Source organism: Orcinus orca, chromosome 7 (assembly GCF_937001465.1).
Source record: "Orcinus orca chromosome 7, mOrcOrc1.1, whole genome shotgun sequence".
Taxonomy (NCBI): domain Eukaryota; kingdom Metazoa; phylum Chordata; class Mammalia; order Artiodactyla; family Delphinidae; genus Orcinus; species Orcinus orca.
In genome coordinates this window covers 113,176,089-113,197,419 of record NC_064565.1, presented here as the reverse complement: position 1 = coordinate 113,197,419, position 21,331 = coordinate 113,176,089, and the positions used below count along the sequence as shown (strand labels likewise).

Below are 21,331 nucleotides of genomic sequence, written 5' to 3'. Positions count from 1 at the left end.
ATTCGCAGAATATAAAACAAGAGAAAGATAAAAATTAAGCAGAATAAGGAATGTTTCTATCCTAGTTCTGCCATTTCTAGCTATGTGACTTTTGACAAGTTATTTAACCTCAAGTCTCAGTTTCCTCATCTGTAAAAATGGGTATAAGGTTTAAGGATTAAATGAGGTAACATGTGAAAGCACTTGGCAAATGGCAGGTGCTCAATAAATTCTAGCTGTTTGTTATTATTAATAACAAGCCAAGGAAGCCTCTGTGCTTCTTTATAGAAAATCAGGCTCTTAACGGTCACAGACGATTAAGGAAATGACCAGCCAGCCCTTAAACGACCCCAGGTTATTCTTCTCTTTGCTTTCCAAGACTCCACTGTGGAAACAACCCAGGGACTTTTAAAAGGCGCTTCCAACAGGCGTCTTCATGAGCACACCATCATGAGCACAAGCAGCCACTCCCCAGGCCAGATTCACTGGGGGGCCTAGAATTCTGAGAGCGGGAAAAACAGTCAAGAGCTCTGTTCAGCACAGAATGCATCCAGAGGACAGCCAGGGTTTGTGCAGAGGCCTCCAGCAGCCCAGTGAGCACAGAGAAGGGGACAGTGCCAAAAAGAGGCAGGGGTCAGATGTGTGATCGAATTAGGTGCTGCATGGATACCCCACAAAGCTCAGCATCACTCAAAGGATGGATGTTTGAAGGGGGACAATGGCCCCCACTACCCACGAGGTCACCTTCACTATGACTAGCTATGGAAATCTGAAAAAATCTCCCCCAAAATCCCCTATGCAAAGACTCCATTATATAGTCGAGAGAGCACTTGACTTCGAGCCTTTGAGTATCTGGGAACACAGCACAAATGGTTGGCCATATCTTAAGCAATATGCCCAAGGTCCATTGAAAACAGACAAAAATGGGTATTCAGGAGCCTTCATGATTTATTGAAAGTAGCATTGTCTGTGCCTTTGCATAGCACCAGCAGGGGTGGGATTGAGGGCGCTCCTCCTGACGGCGGGGTCACCCCATGTGTCTCCTGTTCCCTTGGACTTTTCAACTCCCCGGGCTCGCATTCACTCACTCACTTTTTCTCCTCTGAAGTTAAAGAATACTGCCTCATCTATCACTGACATGTTGGGTTTCAAAAGGACTGGGAGTGAATTCACTCTTTTTTAAAAAAAAAAACAAAAAACAAATGAGAAGAGCTTGTCTGGGAAGAGAGAGGAGAAGGTAAGGGGGTGGGGGGAGGCCGAGAGCTGAGGATGGCTGCTCTCCTCCAGCCCCGTGCCCAAGGGAAGCCCTGTCTGGCAACCTGGCTCATGGGGGCGGGGGACAGAGGCTTCTGTGCTGTGCCACGTGCTGCTCTTCAGTCCCTGTGTGCGCTCACGCCGCCTCTCTCACTAGCCTTTATAGCGTGTTTCTAGTCCTGCTTACTGTACTCTGGAAGGCACATGTGTTTCTGATGCCTCCAGGAACACGTGTGTACCTGAGTGGAGGGAGAATCTGTGGTGCGGTAGCAGAGGTGCACCAGACTCCCGAGGCCGGCCGCCTTGCGGCCTTTAACAGGATGGTGCCAGGGGCCTCCAGCTCACAGGGTCCCCAGCTGACGCCTGCTCTTCCTCCTGCGATGCGGGGTGGGGGGGACTCTCCTGGGTGGCACCACAGCCGCCCCGCTGCCCAGTCAGAAACCCAGGAGTGTCCATCCATGTGCCCACCCCCTCCCTTTTTGGGCTCTGATTCTACCTCCTCAGTGTCTTTCTCACCTGTGGCTTCCTGTCAGCTGTATGACTTCAGGTTAGCCATCTCACCTAGATGACCACTAATTGGCCCCTTCTAATTCATTCTCCACAGAGCCTCCAGAGAGATCTTTCTAAAAAGAAAGTCCTAGCCCATCACTTCCATATGTAAAATGCTTCAACGGTACCAATTTGAATTCAAGAAAACGCTCATATCTCAGGGCAGAGCAAACAAGGTCCTCCAAGATCGGCCCTGGGTCCACTTCTAATAACATCTCCCACTGCCTCTGTGAGCCCTTCCTGTGACACAGCCATGCCAAAGGCCTGCAAATCCCAGAACACACCAACCCTTGCGCTGCTCTGTCTGGAGCATCCTTGGAGAAGCCATTTCCAACCTGCTCTCAAGGGCTCTCCTTCACTAGAACAGGAGTCTTCTCTCGGCTCCTGTCAGCCCAGCACGGAGCACGCTCTGGACCATCTGTGTCTTGCAATGACTGACAAAGCGGATAGTCAATGCTGTTTTCTGAATACTTTTGCTGCAGTGTATTTTCCCATGGATGAAAGATGGCAGGCCTCTACTTAGCTTGGCTGAGGTCGGTCATTTCACAGATTTCTATCAAACGTTAGCTGCACATCCTTCCCAGGCAAGCAATCCTTGGCCCTCCACCCGCATCAGGCTTTCTTCCCACCACATTACACTCCAGCTGTTCTGAGGAAAACCCAATTCCAATGGCAGTCACAACTAGCAAGCTGCCTTGTTGACTATAATTTCTGAAAGCCTCTCGGTTATGAGATTAAAGCATGATCGGGTGAGTCACCGACATGGGTGTTTGCGTGTAATTGACAAAGTCCTGGGCTTGGCATCAGTCACCGTCCTGACTTTGGGCAGCAGTCAGAAGGATTTATCTAGAAAGTTTAGAGGTTTTTCTCTTATCATCCTCACCCTCCTTGAAAGGATACAATCTTCACTTTTATGCCAAGTCTTAAGCCAGAGAAGCCTACTATCTGTTTAAAAGCCACTCCTGGGCAGCTTCTGATGCCCACACCTCCTTTCCAGATGGTTCCCGGAGGGCACCATGCCTGCGCAGGCTCCTAGGACTGACTCCATACCAAATCTACTCAGGTGTGTGTCTCTTTAATGGAACTGTTTTCTAAAAGAAACTTCTGGAGCTAGGAAATAAGTGGAGAACCTAAATGTAAATCTTAAAACTATAAAACTGCCAGAAGAAAACATAGGAAAAAATCTTCGTGACCTTGGGTTAGTCAAAAATTTCCTAGATGTGACACCCAAAGCACAAGCCATAAAAAAAATTCAATAAATTAGACTTTACCAAAATGTAAAACTTCTGCTCTTCAAAAGAGGATAAAAAAATAAGCCAGAGAGAATGAAAAGACAAGCCAAAGACAGGGAGAAAATATTTGCAAATCACAAATCTGATAGAGGATTTATATCTAAAATATAAAAAGAAATCTCAAAACTCAGTAATAAGAAACCAAAAACCCAATTAAGAAATGGGCAAAAGATATGAAGAGACACATCACCAAAAAAGATATGCAGACAGAAAATATGCACATGAAAAAGACGCTCAACATCATTAGTCATTAGGGAAATGCAAATTAAAACCACAATGAAACACCACTACACACCTATTAGCATGGCTAAAACATACAAACAAACAAAAACCCCTGATAATACCAAGTGCTGATAAGCAGGTAAAGAAACTGGAACTATCGTACATTGCTGGTGAGTGGTAGAGCCACTCTGGAAAACAGTTTGGTAATTTTTTATGGAGTTAAATAGACACTTGTCATAGGACCCAACCTTTTCTAGGTATTTACCCAAGTGAAATGAAAACAACCATCACACAAAACCCTGTAGGCAGGGCTTCCCTGGTGGCACAGTGGTTAAGAATCCGCCTGCCAATGCAGGGGACACAGGATCGAGCCCTGGTCTGGGAAGATCCCATATGCCGCAGAGCAACTAAGCCCGTGCGCCACAACTACTGAGCCTGTGTTCTAGAGCCTGCGAGCCACAACTACTGAGCCCGCATGCCACAACTACAGAAGCCCGCGCACCTAGAGCCTGTGCTCCTCAACAAGAGGGGCCATCGCAATGTGAAGCCCGTGTACCGCAATGAAGAGTAGCCCTTGCTCGCTGCAACTAGAGAAAGCCCGCGTGCAACAACGAAGACCCAATGCAGCCAAAAATAAAATAAATTAATTAAATAAATTAAAAAAAAAATAAGATGGGGGAATTCCCTAAAAAAACCCAAAGAAACAAAAAAAACCCCTGTAGGCAAATGTTATGGCAGCATTATTCATAATCGCCCCAAACTGGAAACAACCCAAATATCCTTCAACTGACAAATGGGCAAATGAACTGTGGAACATCTATACCATGTATACACTTACACCCTGCAATAAAAAGGAATGAACACTGATACACACAAAACACAGGGGTGAACCTCAAGTGCATGATGCTAAGTCAAAGAAGCTAGACTCAAAAGCTACCAGCTGTCTGATTCCACTTACCTGACATTCTGGAAAAGGTAAAACTACAGGGACAGAAAACAGGAGTGGTTGCCAGGGGCTGAGGGTAGGGGAGAGGGGTTGACTACAAAGGGGTGTGCAGGAATTTTCTGGGGTGATGGAACTGTTCTATGTTTTGAGTGTGGTATGTGTAGCTTGCAGAACTGTATGCTAAAAAGAGTGAAGTTTACTGTATGTAAATTATACCTTAGTTGGGAAAAAAAGTAATTCTGGCTAAAAATGTGGCTGGTGGGTCTACGGCTTAAGGTGTCAGGAGACTCTAGTGACCGCAGAAGGAAGCTTCTCCCTTTCTCAGAAATGGCAAAGAAACGACTCAAGAGTTGATCGAACCCACAAGCAGTAAAACAAATGCAAGCCGACACAATAATAAAACACCATTTCCAACCTACCATATTAACAAAGATTAAATGGAACCCCCAGACTCTCAATTTGGTGAGAGGCAGTGACAATGCACTATTGTTCCCTGCTGGGGAAAGCCTAAATTAGTCTAACCTTTCTGGAAAATTATCCTGCAGCTTGTGTCAAAAGCTCTAAAAAATGTACATGCTTTAGGATACCTAGAAAAATGTTATTACTAGGTGATGGGTAACTGATGGCTATTTTGGGCTTACTTGTTAATTTAAAATTTTCATAACACAAACTTGTATTACTTTTTTTTATTTTAAGATTTTTTGATGTGGACCATTTTTTAAAAATTTATTTATTTTTGGCTGTGTTGGGTCTTCGTTGCTGCGCTCAGGCTTTCTCTGGTTGCGACGAGCGAGGGCTACTCTTTGTTGCGGTGCACAGGCTTCTCATTGAGGTGGCTTCTCTTGTTGCGGAGCACGGGCTCTAGGCGCACGGGCTTCAGTAGTGTGGCACACGGGCTTCAGCAATTGTGGCTCGCGGGCTGTAGAGCGCAGGCTCGGTAGATGTGGCGCACGGGTTTAGTTGCTCTGCGGCACATGGGATCTTCCCGGACCAGGGCTTGAACCCATGTCCCCTGCATTGGCAGGCAGATTCTTAACCACTGTACCACCAGGGAAGCCCTGATGTGGACCATTTTTTTAAAAGTCTTTATTGAGTTTGTTACAATGTTGCTCCTGTTTTATGTTTTGGTTTTTTGGCCCCGAGGCATGTGGGATCTTAGCTCCCCAACCAGGGATCGAACCTGTACCCCCTGCATTGGAAGGCAAAGTCTTAACCACTGGACCACCTGGGAAGTCCCAAATGTGTACTACTTTTATAATACAACAATAAAAGTTAATAAAAAAGAGAAAGTATCGCAGAAAAATAGTTATTCCCTTGAATGCGGTCATTCTAAGAATGTATTCCTGAGGAAACAGTCCAAAACAATTTTGATTAAGAATGCATAAGAATATTAATTGCAGTGTTATTTATAATAACAAAAACTGAAAGCCACCTAATGGTAGCCACATTAGGAAGGGTTATGTAAACTGTGGTATGTCTGTTCAAAGGGAATGCTTTGTGTCTCTTATTTGAGTGACTGGAGTGTGATGCGCGACTCTACTTCCTTCCCTTCCTTGCTCACAAAGGTTGCCTGCTCTCCCTGTGACTCCGGCACCAACTGCTGAGTGCTTCAAGACACCCCCAGTCTCGTCTCTTACTGCGGTGCTCCCTCCACACACCCAACCAGACCAGACCGCCCCTCACCCGCCGCTGCCAAGCAGTAGGGGCCCAGCCTTCCTCACCCCAAGGCCTCCACTTCAAATCCTTCCCCTCCACCCAGACCCACCGGATGGATCCCAAATGAAGTGAGGTCTTTCCAGGCCATTACTGCTGGTGGCCTGTACTGTAGCCCTTCCTGGGTTCTTCCCTGTTAGAGGTGGCTCTTTTGTGAGGACAGAAACGGGGCCTTTCTCGGAATCTGGGCACACGGTTAACATCCATTTGGTGTTACGTGTCAGGGACTGTTCTAAGTGTTTTATGGGTACAATTCATTTAACCTAACATCCCCATGGCATAGTTACTATTATCATCTCCCTTTTACCGACTGTTACCTCTGAAACATGTTACCTCATTTTACTCACGATTATCTTAGGAAACTGCGGCACAGAAAAGTTAAAGCAAAAGAGTCAGGATCAGAGCCCAGGCGGCCTGTCCCAGACCCATGCTCACAGCTCTACACTCTCTTGCCACTGACTTGAAGCTGGTGGCCACAGGAGAGCTGAGTCTGGGCCTGGGGCAGAGTCTGGAGCAGAAGCAATGTACCCCAAACGAGTTCCGAGCTAGGCCTCTGGGTAAACAGGACAGATCTCCACAGGGACCAAGAAGGAGTCCTCGGCAACAGGGAGTCAGGAATCCAGGCCTGGAAGCCGGACAGCCAGGCGGGCGGAGGGCAGGGAGAAGCTCAGGCAGAGCTCTGCTCCCCTCTGAGCTCAGAAGTGTGCTCCTGCAGGCCAGCGGGGAGGCAAGCAAGACTGCAAGCTTGGCTGGACAGAAGCTTGCAGGAAAAGCTAAGTCCCAGGACTTGGCTGGGGTGGAGGACAGGAGAATGAAGGGAGAGCTCCTTGTAATTCCCAGAGCAAAACTCCTAGCAAATCAGGTTGGCATTCTCAGAGCTCAGAAAAGTTCCCAGTGCAAATGTACTTCAAAGTCAGTAGACTGCTATTCATTAGCAAACTTTCTTATTTAGGGGACTGCCAATTTAACGCTGACAAGCAGATAAGAAACCTGCTGGGATCCCCTCCCCGGGTGTTGTCCTTCAGGTCTGCACTCATTTCCTCCCACTCTGGCACATTTCTTTTACCTCCCCCCCGCCCCCCCCGCCCCCCCCCCGGCCCCGGGGTGGGGGTGGGGTGGTGTGTTCAAAATTCAAGGGCAATTAAATACTTTGCAATTTGCTTTCAGTATCTGTAGTGTTTTCTTACAGCAAATTGTTAATTGCTATTTTGTACAGGAGAAGACTTTTAAAAACAGAATGACCTTGTTTCTCTTTGACTTTTAATGTGGCCCCTTCAAATCATAGCTAGTGTCCCCAGGTAAAATACCAAAGCAGCCACTTCCACACTCAGCCCAAACTCAACCTTTCCTGTGCGCCCGCTTGCTCTCTTTGTGTCTGTATTCTGTCCATGAGACATTAAGCTACTCTGAGGGCTGCGACCATGTTCTAATCTCTTTGTCCCAATATCTAGCACAGTACTCTGTGCCTAGTAGATATTTTTTTTTAAATGTGAGAAATTAAAAACATCAGTCAAAAGGGATGTTCTAAAGTTATAAAATACTTTTAAAGCTCTTAAATTCTCTTTAGTTAGAAATGTCTGTCACGTGCCATTTAAAATGGGAATGAAAGAAGTACAAAACAAACAACTGTGTTATAATAATACCATTCTTTAAAAAGGTGGGAATTTCCTGAGTAATAACAAACAGGGCCACATCTTCAAGATCTATGGGCACAGTGTCCTTGAGCACCCATTGACTGTGGGACATTCTGAGTGCTAGGAGCAGCTCGTAGCATGCCGCTTCTGTACCAACACCGCAGATTTATGAGTGAGAAAGAGGTTGCAGCGAAGTATCTGCCTTCTACACAGCTGATACTCAAGAACACAGGCAGGGAGGGAGGGAAGGGAGTAAAGAGACAGAACCACAGAATGATGCGAATGAAAACCCAGGCAGTACTGCATCAGGCACCGATAGGAGATACGTGGAGAAGGAGGCAGCCTGTCGGAAGCGGCTTCTGGAAGAAGTGGGGGGCCTGCTGGGGGGAGCGAAGTGGAGGCCCAGGCCATGAGAAGGCAGGGAAGGAAGAGTGAGTACAGGAGATGGGTGGGTGGGAAATGGGGAACACCAAATACTGGCCGCACCACCGAGGGCCTCCAAAGCCAGGGGGCATTTGGATCCAATGGAACAATCCAGCAGCTCGCAAACGCTGGTCTGAGATCAACAAAATGAGAAAAAGGTTTTGCACAAAGCTCAACCAAGTCAACGTGAGACTGCCCTGAACGGTGAAGTTAAGTCTTCCTTTGTTTTGGTGCTAAAATGTTCTCATTTATAAAATCGTGGAGGAAGTAGACGGTAACTGGCTTTTAAAGAAAATGCTCTTGGGCTTCCCTGGTGGCGCAGTGGTTGAGCGTCCACCTGCCGATGCAGGGGACACGGGTTCGTGCCCCGGTCCGGGAAGATCCCATATGCCGCGGAGCGGCTGGGCCCGTGAGCCATGGCCGCTGAGCCTGCGCGTCCGGAGCCTGTGCTCCGCAACGGGAGAGGCCACAACAGTGAGAGGCCCGCGTACTGCAAAAAAAAAAAAAAAAAAAAAAAGCCTGAGCAAAAAATAATTTTGAGGGGCTTCCCTTGTGGCGCAGTGGTTGGGAGTCCGCCTGCCGATGCAGGGGACACAGTTTCGTGCCCCGGTCCGGGAAGATCCCACATGCTGCGAAGCGGCTGGGCCCGTGAGCCATGGCCGCTGAGCCTGCGCGTCCGGAGCCTGTGCTCCACAACGGGAGACGCCACAACAGTGAGAGGCCTGCGTACCGCAAAAAAAAAAAAAAAAAAAAAGAAAATGCTCTTGTTTGGCAAAATAAAACCTTGCAATCCTATATCTCATCCCAGAATATTAATGGAAATCTCACTATCCATGAAATCTGCTTAAGGAGACGGCAGGTTCTTGAGTGACAGGTGAAAGCAGCATTTGGGGGAACTCAGTCCGGCAGCGGAGTTCAGGACAGACAGCTGACAGAACAGCGGCAGAGCCCCCGGCTTGCAGAACCACGCAAATCGGAATCAACTGGGCCTGCCCCAAGAGGCAGTCATGGTTGAAATCTAAGCATCAGCTGCAAGGGTTCCTTTTCCCCAGTGCAGGTTTTACTAACGTCAAAGGATTCCATGTCTCTTACGTAGCTGTTTGGCTCACATTCAAGTGACGTGGGGTGTGACATGGGGGCAGGACGAGGACGTGCAGAGTGTCCTGTGAATAGAAAGGGGAGAGTCCAGGAGCTTCCTAATCATGAGAACAATTACCCAAAAGGCAGGGCCCTGGAGGAGCCAAACCTGTCCCGTCTGTCAAAGCCACTTTACCTGAAAGGCTCGCACTACAGAGAGGACGGAGGCACTGGCCACTGCCCCGCTCGACCCCCAGCAGTTTCTTATATACCATCTTGTCAGGGTGAGAGCCCTTTGTCTCACTTCACTGCCCCCTGGAAATGCTAGGGACTTAAGTTTGAATCATCTGGGCACAATCTCAACCCCTGCTGTGATGTGAGTTCTTTTCTCAGACAGCCCAGCAGCAACTAATACAGAAACTCTGTCTTGTGGAAATCATTTCCATTAAAAGCAAAAGCAGGCTCTGATCAGAATTCCCAGAGGGAGGATTAGGCTGGGGATCCCACCATGGTACACAGATCGTTTCCATCTCACCATGGGGGAAGGGCGGATGGAGGCTGATGTTAGCTCACCCCAGAAGGACTCTTTGCAAAAGGCAGGTGGCGGGGCTTGGTGCCTTGCCCACCTTGCCACGCCGGCAAATCAGGTCTCCAACAAGCCTGAGCATCTCCCTTTCCAGGGGGGCACACTGGGGGTCTCTTTGCCTTCCCCCAGAGAGCCTCTTGTGCCGGGCTCCCTGAGGGGCACAGCTTGGTCTGAGGACACAGAGGTGAACACAGAAGTGCTCAGGAAGCCTCAGAAGCACTGCCAGCCCCCTGGGGCGCTGAAGCTTCCCGGCTCCTCACACCTGTCCAGGCAGCTCCACCTTGAGAAAGCCCTCATTACACCCTGTCCTACACCCTGTATGCCCTGGCAAGTAATCAAACACCCAACCCTTTCATTCAAAAGAGGAGGAAACCTCTCTGATTCATAATAAGCATTTAATTCTCTTACATAAGCACACCTCTCTTCTACAGCTACAGTCCTTCTCCCAGATCACAACTGCCCCATCGTCTTTTTAAAAAGACCAATATGTACAGAGATGCTTAGAGACCTTGAAACACCCTTAACAACAAGCACTGGGCAGGGGCTGGAGATATAAAGGTGAACAGATGCTGTCCTTACCCTTAGGGAACTTACAGCTTTAGGGAAGGCGACAGGGAAGCAAATGGAAAATGACCAGGCAACATGAAAACGTGATCAAGACAGGTGACACGTATAAACAAAGTGCTCTGGGAGCCCTAAGCGGGAGGCGGGATGGATGCGCTGGCCAGTGCAAGCTTCTCTGCAGCAGGATTCAGTTTCAGTCTTCAGCTTCCTGGAAACTAAGAAAGGTTTACAGGGGTGGGGGTAGAGCTTTTCCGTTCTATAAGAAATGAGCCTGGATAATAGGCAAGCAGAAAGAACCGGAAGGCAAGTGAAAAGCTTCCAGGGGTGGAGTGGGAGCCATGCTTACTCGCTAAAGTTATATAAAAAGCAGTCTTCAGAGCTCTGCTGAGGATATATTCTGGCCATTCTGAGCAAGGGCATCAGCTACTGGTCCTCACTGGCAGCCACTGCACTGGAGGGCACCTAGTAGCGAAGGCCACGCTAGGACTCGGTGCCCAGTATCCCCGGCCCCCAGTCGGGTAGAGGGCACGTTCCCCTCTCTGCCTCTGGCTACTTTCTGCCCCCTCTAATCACCCCACAATCAGTTTCTTTTTACAGCATCAACTTCTGGGCTGTTCCAAACGCTCGAACTGGCTCAAGCTGCCTTCTCTAATCCAAACTTTATCAGTAATAGATGGAATCTTTTGATCTCGATCTGACTTGTGTGTCTATTTCTCAGTGGTTCAGAACTCAGAAGGGACAGGACTGTGATGGAACACGACCCTTAAATCTCAACAGGGTGGGCAATCGGTGACCCTCAGCTCTTCACCAATCATGTCCTTCACTTTGTTTACCATGTGATTCAGGGCTTCCCTTCCCAAGCAGCCTTCTTTCACTAATCCCATCTACTTAAGAACCATCAGGTTGGGTATTCCTTTAGCCCTGTGTCAACTCACTATGCCCTTGCTTTTATCTTACTGAAGTTTCTTGTAAGTACACAGAGTTCTTCACAAATTCACTAAGCAACTTTAGGGTGGAAAGTCTGTCTTCCACTGCCTAAGGCACCTTCATAGAACTATGAGTAGTAGTACTTGTAACACGATAGGAACTCAAGAAATATCTGTCCAGTGAGAGCCGGAAATCATGTCTGAGTCTGTATTTTTAACAACTTCCAGAATAATACTACCTGTATTCCTTCCAATTTTTGAAAATTATGAGTAATTGACTATGTGACATGCCTAAAGGAAGAGTGAGCACATGAAAAGTTTAGGGTTATAATAACAAGCTGCTCAGCAGAGTTACTCCGGCACTTAATGATACAGGTTGGTTTTTATGCGTATGCTAACAAGCCACAAACAGTCACCAACTCACATAAGTGGGTGTAATTAGCGCTACTTATACACAACTAGGTCAGGTTTTCAAGGCTGTCTCTTGTCCACGCCTTGGGATGCATAAATGTGGCTTGTTTGCTCTGGTTCCATAGGAAATTAGTGTGATTACTAAACCAACCTCTCCTTCAAGGGAAAGATTTCAATACCCTCTGACTGGGGAGTCCTGTGCCCCACGTTCCCTGAAAGCTGGAGGCGGTGGCGGTTCCCTCCTCAGCTGCTCCACTGCGCCCCAGAGCCATCCTAGGTAGCCTGGGGACTGAAGGGCTCAAAAGAGCACAGACTCTTCGCTGCGGATACATGTATAAATGAGACGAACAGATGAAGATGAAAATCTTGCTCATAATAGTGAAACTGGTAACTGGGAAAAAGGGGAAAATTCTGACAGGGTGATAATTACTCTTTAAGCCTCCCTGATTCTAGAACTATCTCCACGGCTGACGTGATGCGCTGCCTGTCAACATTTAACCAGAAGCTCTGAACTTCTAGTAAAAGCCTTCCTGTACTGTTTACCATTACCTTAAAGAGAAGTGCAGCAATTCTTATGGTGGCAGAGATGACACAGAGCAGCTCTGTCCTCTTTAGTCTTAATTCAATTGGATTTCCTTTTAATTCTTCATGTCAGGCCAACCCAAACAATGTGTGACAGCTACACACAGGACGTGAGAGCAACAAAAAAGGGTAGTGAGGTTACAAATGTTCTCCAAGGATCTGAGACTGCAACGATAGTTCTCAGCACCATTTCAAATAGGATGCGTTTCTTATTGAGTCTAAGGAGTAGAAAGAAGGACTTTGTTCGGGGCAGGCGACCACTCTCCAGTCTCGACTTTACCGAGTTCAGGAAGAAGCTCTGAACCGCCTCTCTTACCATTTTACAGTCTAGGACCCTTATGAGTATTTTTTTTAATAATAGCTAATGCAAATAGGAAGAGTCTATGCTGTAACACACTGAACAATAGGAAAGATGAAATCCAAGACCACAGTCACTGGGACATTTCAGGAGACCTAGTCTGACTCAGAGAGAGAGAGTGACTAACCCCCACCCCCACCCCCTCCATGTAGCCAGAGAACACCTGACAGGTATTTCCATCATAGGTGCCCTTATTCACAGGCTGCTGGAAAGAGGATAAACTGCTGTGATCTTTCTGGAAGGGAATGTGGCAATGTTTCAAAATTCTTAAATATGTCTATATTTTTGACCCCATCAGCACAGTTCCAGGACTGTCCTAAAGAAATAACCAGAGATCACAATAAAGATTTATGAACATAGATGGCCACGGCACTATTTATAGTATCAAAAAATCAGAAACTAAAAATCCACAATTGGGGCAAGGTTAAATGTTTAAGAGCATATTCGTATGATGGAATATTACATAGGCATTATAAGGTTTTAGAAGAATTTTGAATGACATGGGGAACAACTTATGTAATATTAAAATGCAGAATATAAAAACTACATGTATGCTACGCTAACCACTCCTCCCTCCTACCTGAAGTGGGAAATTCATAAGAAATCACAATATACCCAAATATTAACAAGAATATACTTTTGCTTTCATAACCTGATTTAAAGCTTCCTTTCTAAGGAAAAAGTGGGGACCAAAGGGGCCTAACTAAGAACAGAGTGGAGGAACTAAGAACAGAGCAGGAGGAAGTGTTTCTCGCCCTCCTGTGCGTCTGGTGCCACATGCCTCCCCACTACAGCTCATTTCTCTGCAGCTTAAGGACCACTTTGAGGCTGCTGGCTCCCAAATGGCTACCTCTAGGTGAGCCCTCCTGACTGACCTCCAGACCTCTATGCCCACATGCTTATTCCACATCTCGACCTGTTCTGTCTCCAGCTGGCCCCTCAAACGCAACAGACCCTCAGTGGAAGTCATCTGCTTTCTTCTCAGCTCTCCTATCCTAAGGTATTTCCTGGTCAGTCCATGGTACTGCATCAATGCACATGCCTGAACCTGAAGCCCGACCCCCTGATTCAAATCTCCTCCTTCACCGCCCGCCCCCCTCCTTCCACATCTAATCAGGACAGTCCATTTGTCAAGGCTTGCCGATACTCCTTCCTCGCTCGGATCTGTGATTTTCTCTCTCCCCAGGGGCTCGATCTCAGGTTGGGCCCTTGTCATTTCTCTCTTGGAATATAAGCTTCCTTTACTTTCTTCTTTCAGTCTACTCTCCATACTACAGCCAGTAAGCTCTTTCTAGAACACAGTTCTGATCACGTCCCTTCTGTATCTGAAATCGTCCCGTGGCTCCCCGAGCCCGCTCCTGCAGACTTCACGGCCTGGTCCCTGCTCCCTCCTCGAGCTGCTCTCTCTTCTCAGGCCACACCACACGACCTGGAGCAATGCGATGCTGCCCAAAGGCCCACCCCTCGCCCCTGCCACGCCTGCGCCAGCAGTTTGCATGAAGTGCCCCACCCCGTGCATTCGGAGCCTGGCTAGCCCCTCAAGTCTTTTAAAGGCCTTGGTGTACACACCGCCCCTGCTGGGAAGTCTTCCCTGATCCCGAGACTGGGCCCATCCTCTCCAATGCAGTCTCACCACACTCTGCGACAGCTCTGTCGCAGCACTTAACGTTTTCTGTGTGGTCTGCCGGCTCCTTCACTACACTATAAACTTAAGGACGGGGACTGTTCATTTCCAGCACCTACCACATACTTGCTTTCTGTACCCAATAAATGCTTTCTGAAGACATGCTGCTGAAGGGAGGACTCTATGACTAAGAAAATAGAGACCAAGTCTACAAACATATCCAACCGCCTGATCAGTAGCTTACTCTTGTGCTCAAGTGATGACATAAATAATAAGATCAAGGAAGAGCCAGATAGGATGATTATGCCCATCCTTCTTACCTTGCACCAACTATCACACTGTACAAAAATTAAAACAGCAGAGAGCTGGAATGCTCATTTCTTAAAAATAACTGCATTGTAGATAAGGAACAGAAACATACTTAACTATATTTTTAAATGCACGATCCAACAAAACACGTTGCTACATACAGCAGCAGGGGTCGGGGATGTGGGGGGAGAAACGCCATACAGCTTTCTGTGAGTCAAGTTTTGCAATGGCTGTCTTCCCACCTTCGGCATCCTACCAGATGGCAGAGCCAGTGTCTCTGCAGGTGGGCTCAGGAAGGCGGGGTGGATGGGATGAGATCTGACTGTGAAGAGGCTGCTGAGCTTGCAGAGGTGGGAAATTAAGAACCACTGCTCTTCTTGCTTCAGGCTAATTAAAGCTACCTGACTGTAAATAGGGTAAGGGAACTGGTGCTAAATGGATTCATTCCTTTACTTCTAGCCTCCAACTGGACCTGCTAAGCATGATACTAATCAAAGGAATAATTTACTTAATTGCGTGAAACTATCCTGAGAGGTAACTCAGCGCAAGTGTTCTCTATTAGCAGCCCAACTCCCCAGTGCAGTGGTGAAGGGCTGCTAAAAGCTGACTGGGTAAGAGAGCTGGATTTCATTTAAGCAGGGTCAGCATACTACGGACCACAGGTCAAATGTGGCCTACCACCTACTTTCTGTATGGCTCACAAGCTAGGAACAGTTTTTATATTTTTAAATGATTCACAAATAATCAGAGGAAGAATACTGTTTTGTGACATGAAAATTATATGAAATTCAGATTTCAGTGTCCATAAAGTTGTACTGGACACAGCCACACTCATTTGTTTGTCCCCGGCTGCTTTCACACTACAACAGCAGGGTTGAGTAGTTGAGACAGAGACCAGATGGCCTACAAAGCCTAAAATATCTGCTAGCTGGCCCTTTGCAGAAAGTCTGCCGAGCCCTTACTTAAAAGGCTGGGCTAGGCCAAGGTCATCCATAAGAGCCTTCCACAGCAGCTTGGGTCCCAAGGTATCTAAAAATTGTTTCCACCAATAAGTTTACCTTTACGATCAAGTCCACTCAAAGAAACTGCCTGAGGTTTGGGCTTCAGAACTGTGCCAGGTGGGAATCATATAAGATGAAGCTGAGAATTTAGTAAAGGCTCCTTTAGTTCTATGGAAACACCAGATTTTCTTCACTATAACTTTCTCTAAATTCAGAAAGTCAACGGCTCAGCAGGAGTCATTCACATCCCCTGACCACCCGCCGGGGACCCCAGAAGTGGCACAGTTTCCTGCAGTCATGCTTGTTTCTCCAGAAGCCCTCACACAGAGTGGCCTCTAAGCGCTATCACCTGACTGAGCAAGGTCGGGCTGGAGAGAAAGCGCCAGAAAGCTGTAGGTGTAGTTTCCTGAAAACAGTCAATATTGCCTAAGAAGTTTTTGTTTGGGGGCTCTATTTAGCACCCCACTATCCTCCCTTGCTATCCTTTCTGAAGGCAACGGCCCAGGCACAGAACTCCAAAAGGAGGCATTCTATCATGTCAGAGTCATCCTATCATGTCAGAGTCAGGCAGGGTCATCTCCACCCCTAGGTGGGAGCAGGCTACCAGGTGTGCACAAACAGAAGTGCCAGGGAGCTTGCGCACCACCCCCCCCAACCAGAGCAGGGGGTGGAGGCCTCTCACGGCTCCCCTTCCCCAAAGCTCAAGATTTGCATATCATTATAAGCCATTATGATTACTTTTACTACAAACACAGAAAAGTCTGGGACTCCCTTTATGGGAGTCTCCTTTTAAGAAACAGGAGTGACGTGTTATAAATCAATAAAATAACACAAGCACCTGCGTTCAATTCTAGATTTAACATGGCAGCAGAAAACAAGGGACATTATTCAACTCATCCAACCAAAAAGCACATAGAATGCACTCGGCACCTGCACTGACTTTCGGGGCAGCGAAGCAAAGGCGCATCATTTCACTGAGCTAGGACCTCTTAGAACTAGGTTCGCCCTCTAGGTAAAAAAGATGCTTGGAGTAGTCCAACCAACCTCGAAGGCAGTGCTTCGCAGTCTGTTTCACACCACAGTACATACAGAACTTGCTAATATTTGAGCATACACTGGGTAAGCACACAGGACTGCAGGCAGGTGGTCCCAGGGGACTGGAGCCAGCTCAGGTGGCCCTGTGGCCTGAGGGTGCACTGTCTCAGACATGGGCCAGGCAGCTCTGGCCTAAGCTGTTGCCTGCAATCACCCAGTGACCGAGCTGCTCTGCGTTTCTGCGGTTACTGTGACCTCCAAACCAGTCTGTCCTCGACCTGACAAATAGGCCCCATGCTGGTGTCCTCCACCTCACTCATTCTGGAGATCATCACAGTAAACTGATTTCTTGGAAAGGCAAAACTGCTGGCTTAGCAGGTTTATTCTGCGTTCAAGGGCGTACAGCGTGACACAGATGTTGTCCCCTCTCACGGAGGCCTCTCATAGACCCTCTCTAACTGAGGCTGGTGTAGGAGGACATATTTTTTTTAGGACTGCCACCAAAAACGAGGACACAGTGAACTGGGGCAAACAAAGCATCAGAGAGCAGCTCCAAACAGCAGGCTATGCCAGAAGCACTGAGGAGAAGTGGGTTTTCGCGAGGGCAAAGGCAGGCAGTAGGCACGGGAGAACAAACGCAGGGACGGCTGAATGGGGCCGTTTAGCTGATCTATAAAGGATCTTGCCAGTGTCCCTCGCTACGGGAGATCGATGTGCTCCTTCTTCTAAAGCTGTGGTCCACACACTTGTTTTCTGGGGAACCAAGGAATCAGCTCCAAGGATGCAATTCCATTATTTTCAAACCTTAATTAACTGGAACCTAATTAGGACTTGAAGGGTTTTTTTTCTCACTTTGAAGTAAAACTTTTCTCTCTCAAGTCAGCATGGTGTAAATGGAGGAAAAGCGAACAAAGAGTGGGCTATCTGGGTTTCTTGCATATAAGCAACTCATTTAACCTTTGGGGACTTCAGCTTCTAATCTATAAATTGAGAGGGCTGATGAAATACAGGTATCTGAAGTTATTTTCATTGGGATTGACATATACACACTACTATATACTATAAAATAGATAACTAATAAGGACCTACTGTATAGCACAGGGAACTCTACTCAATACTCTGTAATGGTCTCTATGGGAAAAGAATCTAAGAGTGGATATATGCATATGTATAACTGATTCACTTTGCTGTACAGCAGAAAGAAAACACTGTAAATCAACCACACTCCAATAAAAATTAATTAAAAAGTTATTTTCAGCAATAAAATTCTGACTCTAAGACATGCCAACAGATCAGTATCAACTTGAAACTGTGATCATTCTTCCACTCTGACTGACTACCACACCCCTCCTAATGCGAGCTGAGATTGCTGATGGTCTCTTACAGTGTTTAGCGTATTTAACATATTTAATTCAATCCAATTTTATAACAATCTGATGGGGAAAGGTTTCTAAAATGGTATAACAGAACCCTCTCATTTGATGTGCCTGAAGCAGTGGTGGGTTAGTTTTTCCAGAAGCTGGCTAAAGAGGGGAATCATACAGAAGAGATACATACATAACTAAACATTTGTTTTACTTAATTTATATAAATCTACATTCATTCACTTTCAGAAAAAATGTAAAGCTTTTTGAAAAGGTATGCTAATTGGATTTCTACATACTTTTTTCTGACAAACTACTCGTAATTCATCATGTATAATTTATAGTTTTTGTTTCATTAAAAGAGAGTGAGAGCTTAGACATCTGTAAAGCAATCTCAGTACAGAATTCCTCCTGAATTTTTTTTTTTTTTTGCGATACGCGGGCCTCTCACTGTTGTGGCCTCTCCAGTTGCGGAGCACAGGCTCCGGATTCGCAGGCTCAGCGGCCATGGCTCACGGGCCCAGCCGCTCCACGGCATGCGGGATCTTCCTGGGCCGGGGCACGAACCCGTGTCCCCTGCATTAGCAGGCGGACTCTCAACCACTGCGCCACCAGGGAAGCCCCCTCCTGAATTTTATGATCTTTTCCCCCACTCTTCTATAGTTGTCACACCCAAACAGCAGAACTTCTGGAGATTCTTCTTCATCGAGTGTTTCCAAACAATTTAACTTAGTTTTCACAGAAACACCAGCTTTTAAAAATGTTCTTACTTGATCAGTTTACCTAATATTCAGTTAAACTGCATACTTATAACAACATGTACAACTGGTGTAGCAGGATGGGAATAAAGAGGGCTGACCCTTGATACACACAACTCCTGGTGGAAGGGAGCACAGCCAGCACGTGCAGCACACCGTGGGCACTGCTCACTGTGTCGGGCAGAAGGTGCGGCGAGCACTGGCTGAGAGGACCGTGGGGCAGCCAGGTGAGGAGTCCAGGGACGCAGGTGGAGAGGCCTGTGTAGTGCCTGGGAAGAAGGGCAGGGCCGGAGAAACTAATTTTGGTGTTATCAGCATCTAACTGGTAATTAAAATCATAAGAACACAGGAATTCATTCAGGGAGACAGTGTGGATAGAGAAAAAGAGGGTGGGGTAGACTCCAGGGAATGCCAACCGTAAAGAGGTGAACAGAGGAAGAGGCTCCAGCAAAGGGACCAGCAGGACATGACTAGAGATGTATGAAGAGAAGCAGAGAACCAGTCTGCTTCTGTGCTTCTCTCCTGGGCCAAAGGCAGGACAGAAGTCCAGGAAGCAAACACTGAGAAGCATCCTTGGATTTACAACCAGGCAGCCGCTGGTAAGTGAGAATGAGCTTCACGCCCCAAAGAATGATCTCACTAAAGGAAGGAGAGGAGATCCTCCATCCTCTTCCATGCCCGTGACGCCTCTTCCACTGGCTCTGCCATCTCCTTCAGCAGCCACTCTGCCTACTGTCTCCCAAGTGGCATTCTCGAGCAAGCAGGTCTGCTCAGGCTACCTGAGCCCAGGCAAGGGAAGGAGGGGCATGAGGGTTCCAGAAAATGCCTTGACTCCTCCAAGCACAGGCAGAACAGATGATCCATTTGTCCCAAGAGCCGCTAACTTATTCGTAGGCCCAGAGCAGCAACTGTTTGCCATGCCTTCTGAGAAGCATTTGTGTAAATTTATCACAAAAAGTAGGACGCAATGAAATCTTCAATTAGAAAGTTTTAAAACAAGGCTGTTAAACTACTGATAAGCTACTCATAATTCATCATAATTTCTGATAAACTACTCTACTTTGAGATCTCTCCAAGCTGAAAGGCTCAGAGAAAGAAGTCTCTGCGAGGCTGCGCTCTGCCAATGGTCTGACGAACGGCTCCCTCAGCCAATCGTGTGGCCCAACTCATTTTCCAAACTCCCAGAGACTTCCCACAGCGTACAGAGACCAGGGGAGGAGAGCGAGTTCTCTGGGGCTCGGGTAAGAAATATAAATGAGAAGAAAAAGGCTGCACGATATGGAACAAAGGCTCTACTCTGTAACGTACTGGCAAGTAATGAGGAAGGAATTGCTGGATCTTAAGAATTACCAACTCTCAGACGTGGAAGTCGACCAGGTCTGAGTGGCAGCTGTCTGAGTCCCAGAGGGCCGTCAGCATGCCCGTGGTACTCAAGAGCAATCGATACTATTCGGGGCCATTGCTCTCTTCAACAGCCAACGTTCTACAGTCTCCTCAGTTCTCTGCTTTTTCAGATATTAATCCAGATATTTGTAAACATATAAATCTTTTTGGAAGACAAGGGATAAGAAGAAACACTTTTGTTTTAAAGCCTAACAATCAGATATTGGTCAACTGCTTTCTACACTTCCATGACTCCTGTTCCCAACTCCCGTAAGAGGGATTTGAGATGGAAACTGGGTGAGGATCAAGTACTGGATCCAGCCTCAGCAGGAAGACCAGATGGGAGTTCTGGTCACGGAGCCACCCAGACAGACACCACCCTTTCGCCTTGGCTCATGTCATCAGGCCCTGGGTGCCTGTGGAGTTGGCAGGGCAGGTGGGGGGTGGTTCCTGCCTGCCTCAGAGGACACTATTTCAGCGCAGTGATTGAGGAAAGGAGGAGGGGGGAGCCCAGGACTGCCACGCGAAACCCCCCCCACACTAGGTTCTGGCCGAAGTCAAACCTGCTGGTTGTTGACAAAAAAGCAGCGACTGACCTGATCCAAACGAAGTGCGCCGTCCACAAACCGCTGTTGGCGTAACTCCTTTGCGATATGGTGGAGGTTCAAAACAGCCCGGTGCACTTCCTCACTGGTGTGCTCCGGGGAGACAGGGGGCAGCTCCTCCTCGGGGATCTTCCTAGTGGGGCCTTCAATCATGCTCTGTGCATGTTCATAGCTCAGTTTGGTGCAGGAGCGGATGACAGTCTGGCCAAACCATTCACTGAGGATCTGCAAAGATGGACAGGTTGTGAGGGAGAATGTTTTTCGGCTTTTTCTTTCACGCAACCATTCATTCGTACAGATTCTACAGATCCAGTGAGCGCCGGCTTTGTGCTCAGAGCGCCACTTGGTTCTGGCGGGGTACAAAGAGCAGTCATATGGGGAGCTACTGCCCTTAGGGAGCTCAGGGCACGGACTTTGCAGGCGGTGGAAGTCGACGAGCGGCCTCTAAGCACACGGGAGGCACGGGCGAGGCCGAGCAGGAGGCTTGAGGCGAAGGGCCTGCTGGAGGCTTTCTCATGAGTTGGGAGAGTGGCCATCAATGCCAAACTGGAAGGGAGAAGAAGGGATGGACGCCGAAGATGTGACAGGTGGGGAATCTTACTGGACCTGATGGGGGCTGAAAGAGAAGGTGCAGTCATGGACAGAAACAGAGAACACAGGTGCAAAGCAGGACGGAGGCAGAGAGAAAACCAATTCCAGTTTGCTCTATTTGGAGCATTTATGTAGAGACAAAGGT

The 21,331-nt window shown here is 47.6% G+C and overlaps 1 protein-coding gene and 1 long non-coding RNA gene across 7 annotated transcripts in view; one reads left to right on the top strand and one right to left on the bottom strand.

Moving 5' to 3' along the window:
- The window catches only part of DIS3L2 (DIS3 like 3'-5' exoribonuclease 2), a 378,320-nt gene that overhangs the window by 55,291 nt on the left and 301,698 nt on the right, over positions 1-21,331 (bottom strand). For all 6 annotated transcript variants that reach the window (XM_004262593.4, XM_033425292.2, XM_033425295.2 and 3 more), the window contains one exon: positions 20,587-20,820. In XM_004262593.4, the coding sequence (XP_004262641.1) occupies positions 20,587-20,820 (234 nt within the window). The remainder of the gene's footprint in view (positions 1-20,586; positions 20,821-21,331) is intronic.
- LOC117200816 (uncharacterized) overlaps positions 4,124-21,331 on the top strand; it is a 39,367-nt gene continuing 22,159 nt past the window's right edge. Inside the window, exons 1-2 of the long non-coding RNA XR_007478567.1 lie at positions 4,124-4,271; positions 5,808-6,026. This is a non-coding gene — a long non-coding RNA (uncharacterized LOC117200816). The remainder of the gene's footprint in view (positions 4,272-5,807; positions 6,027-21,331) is intronic.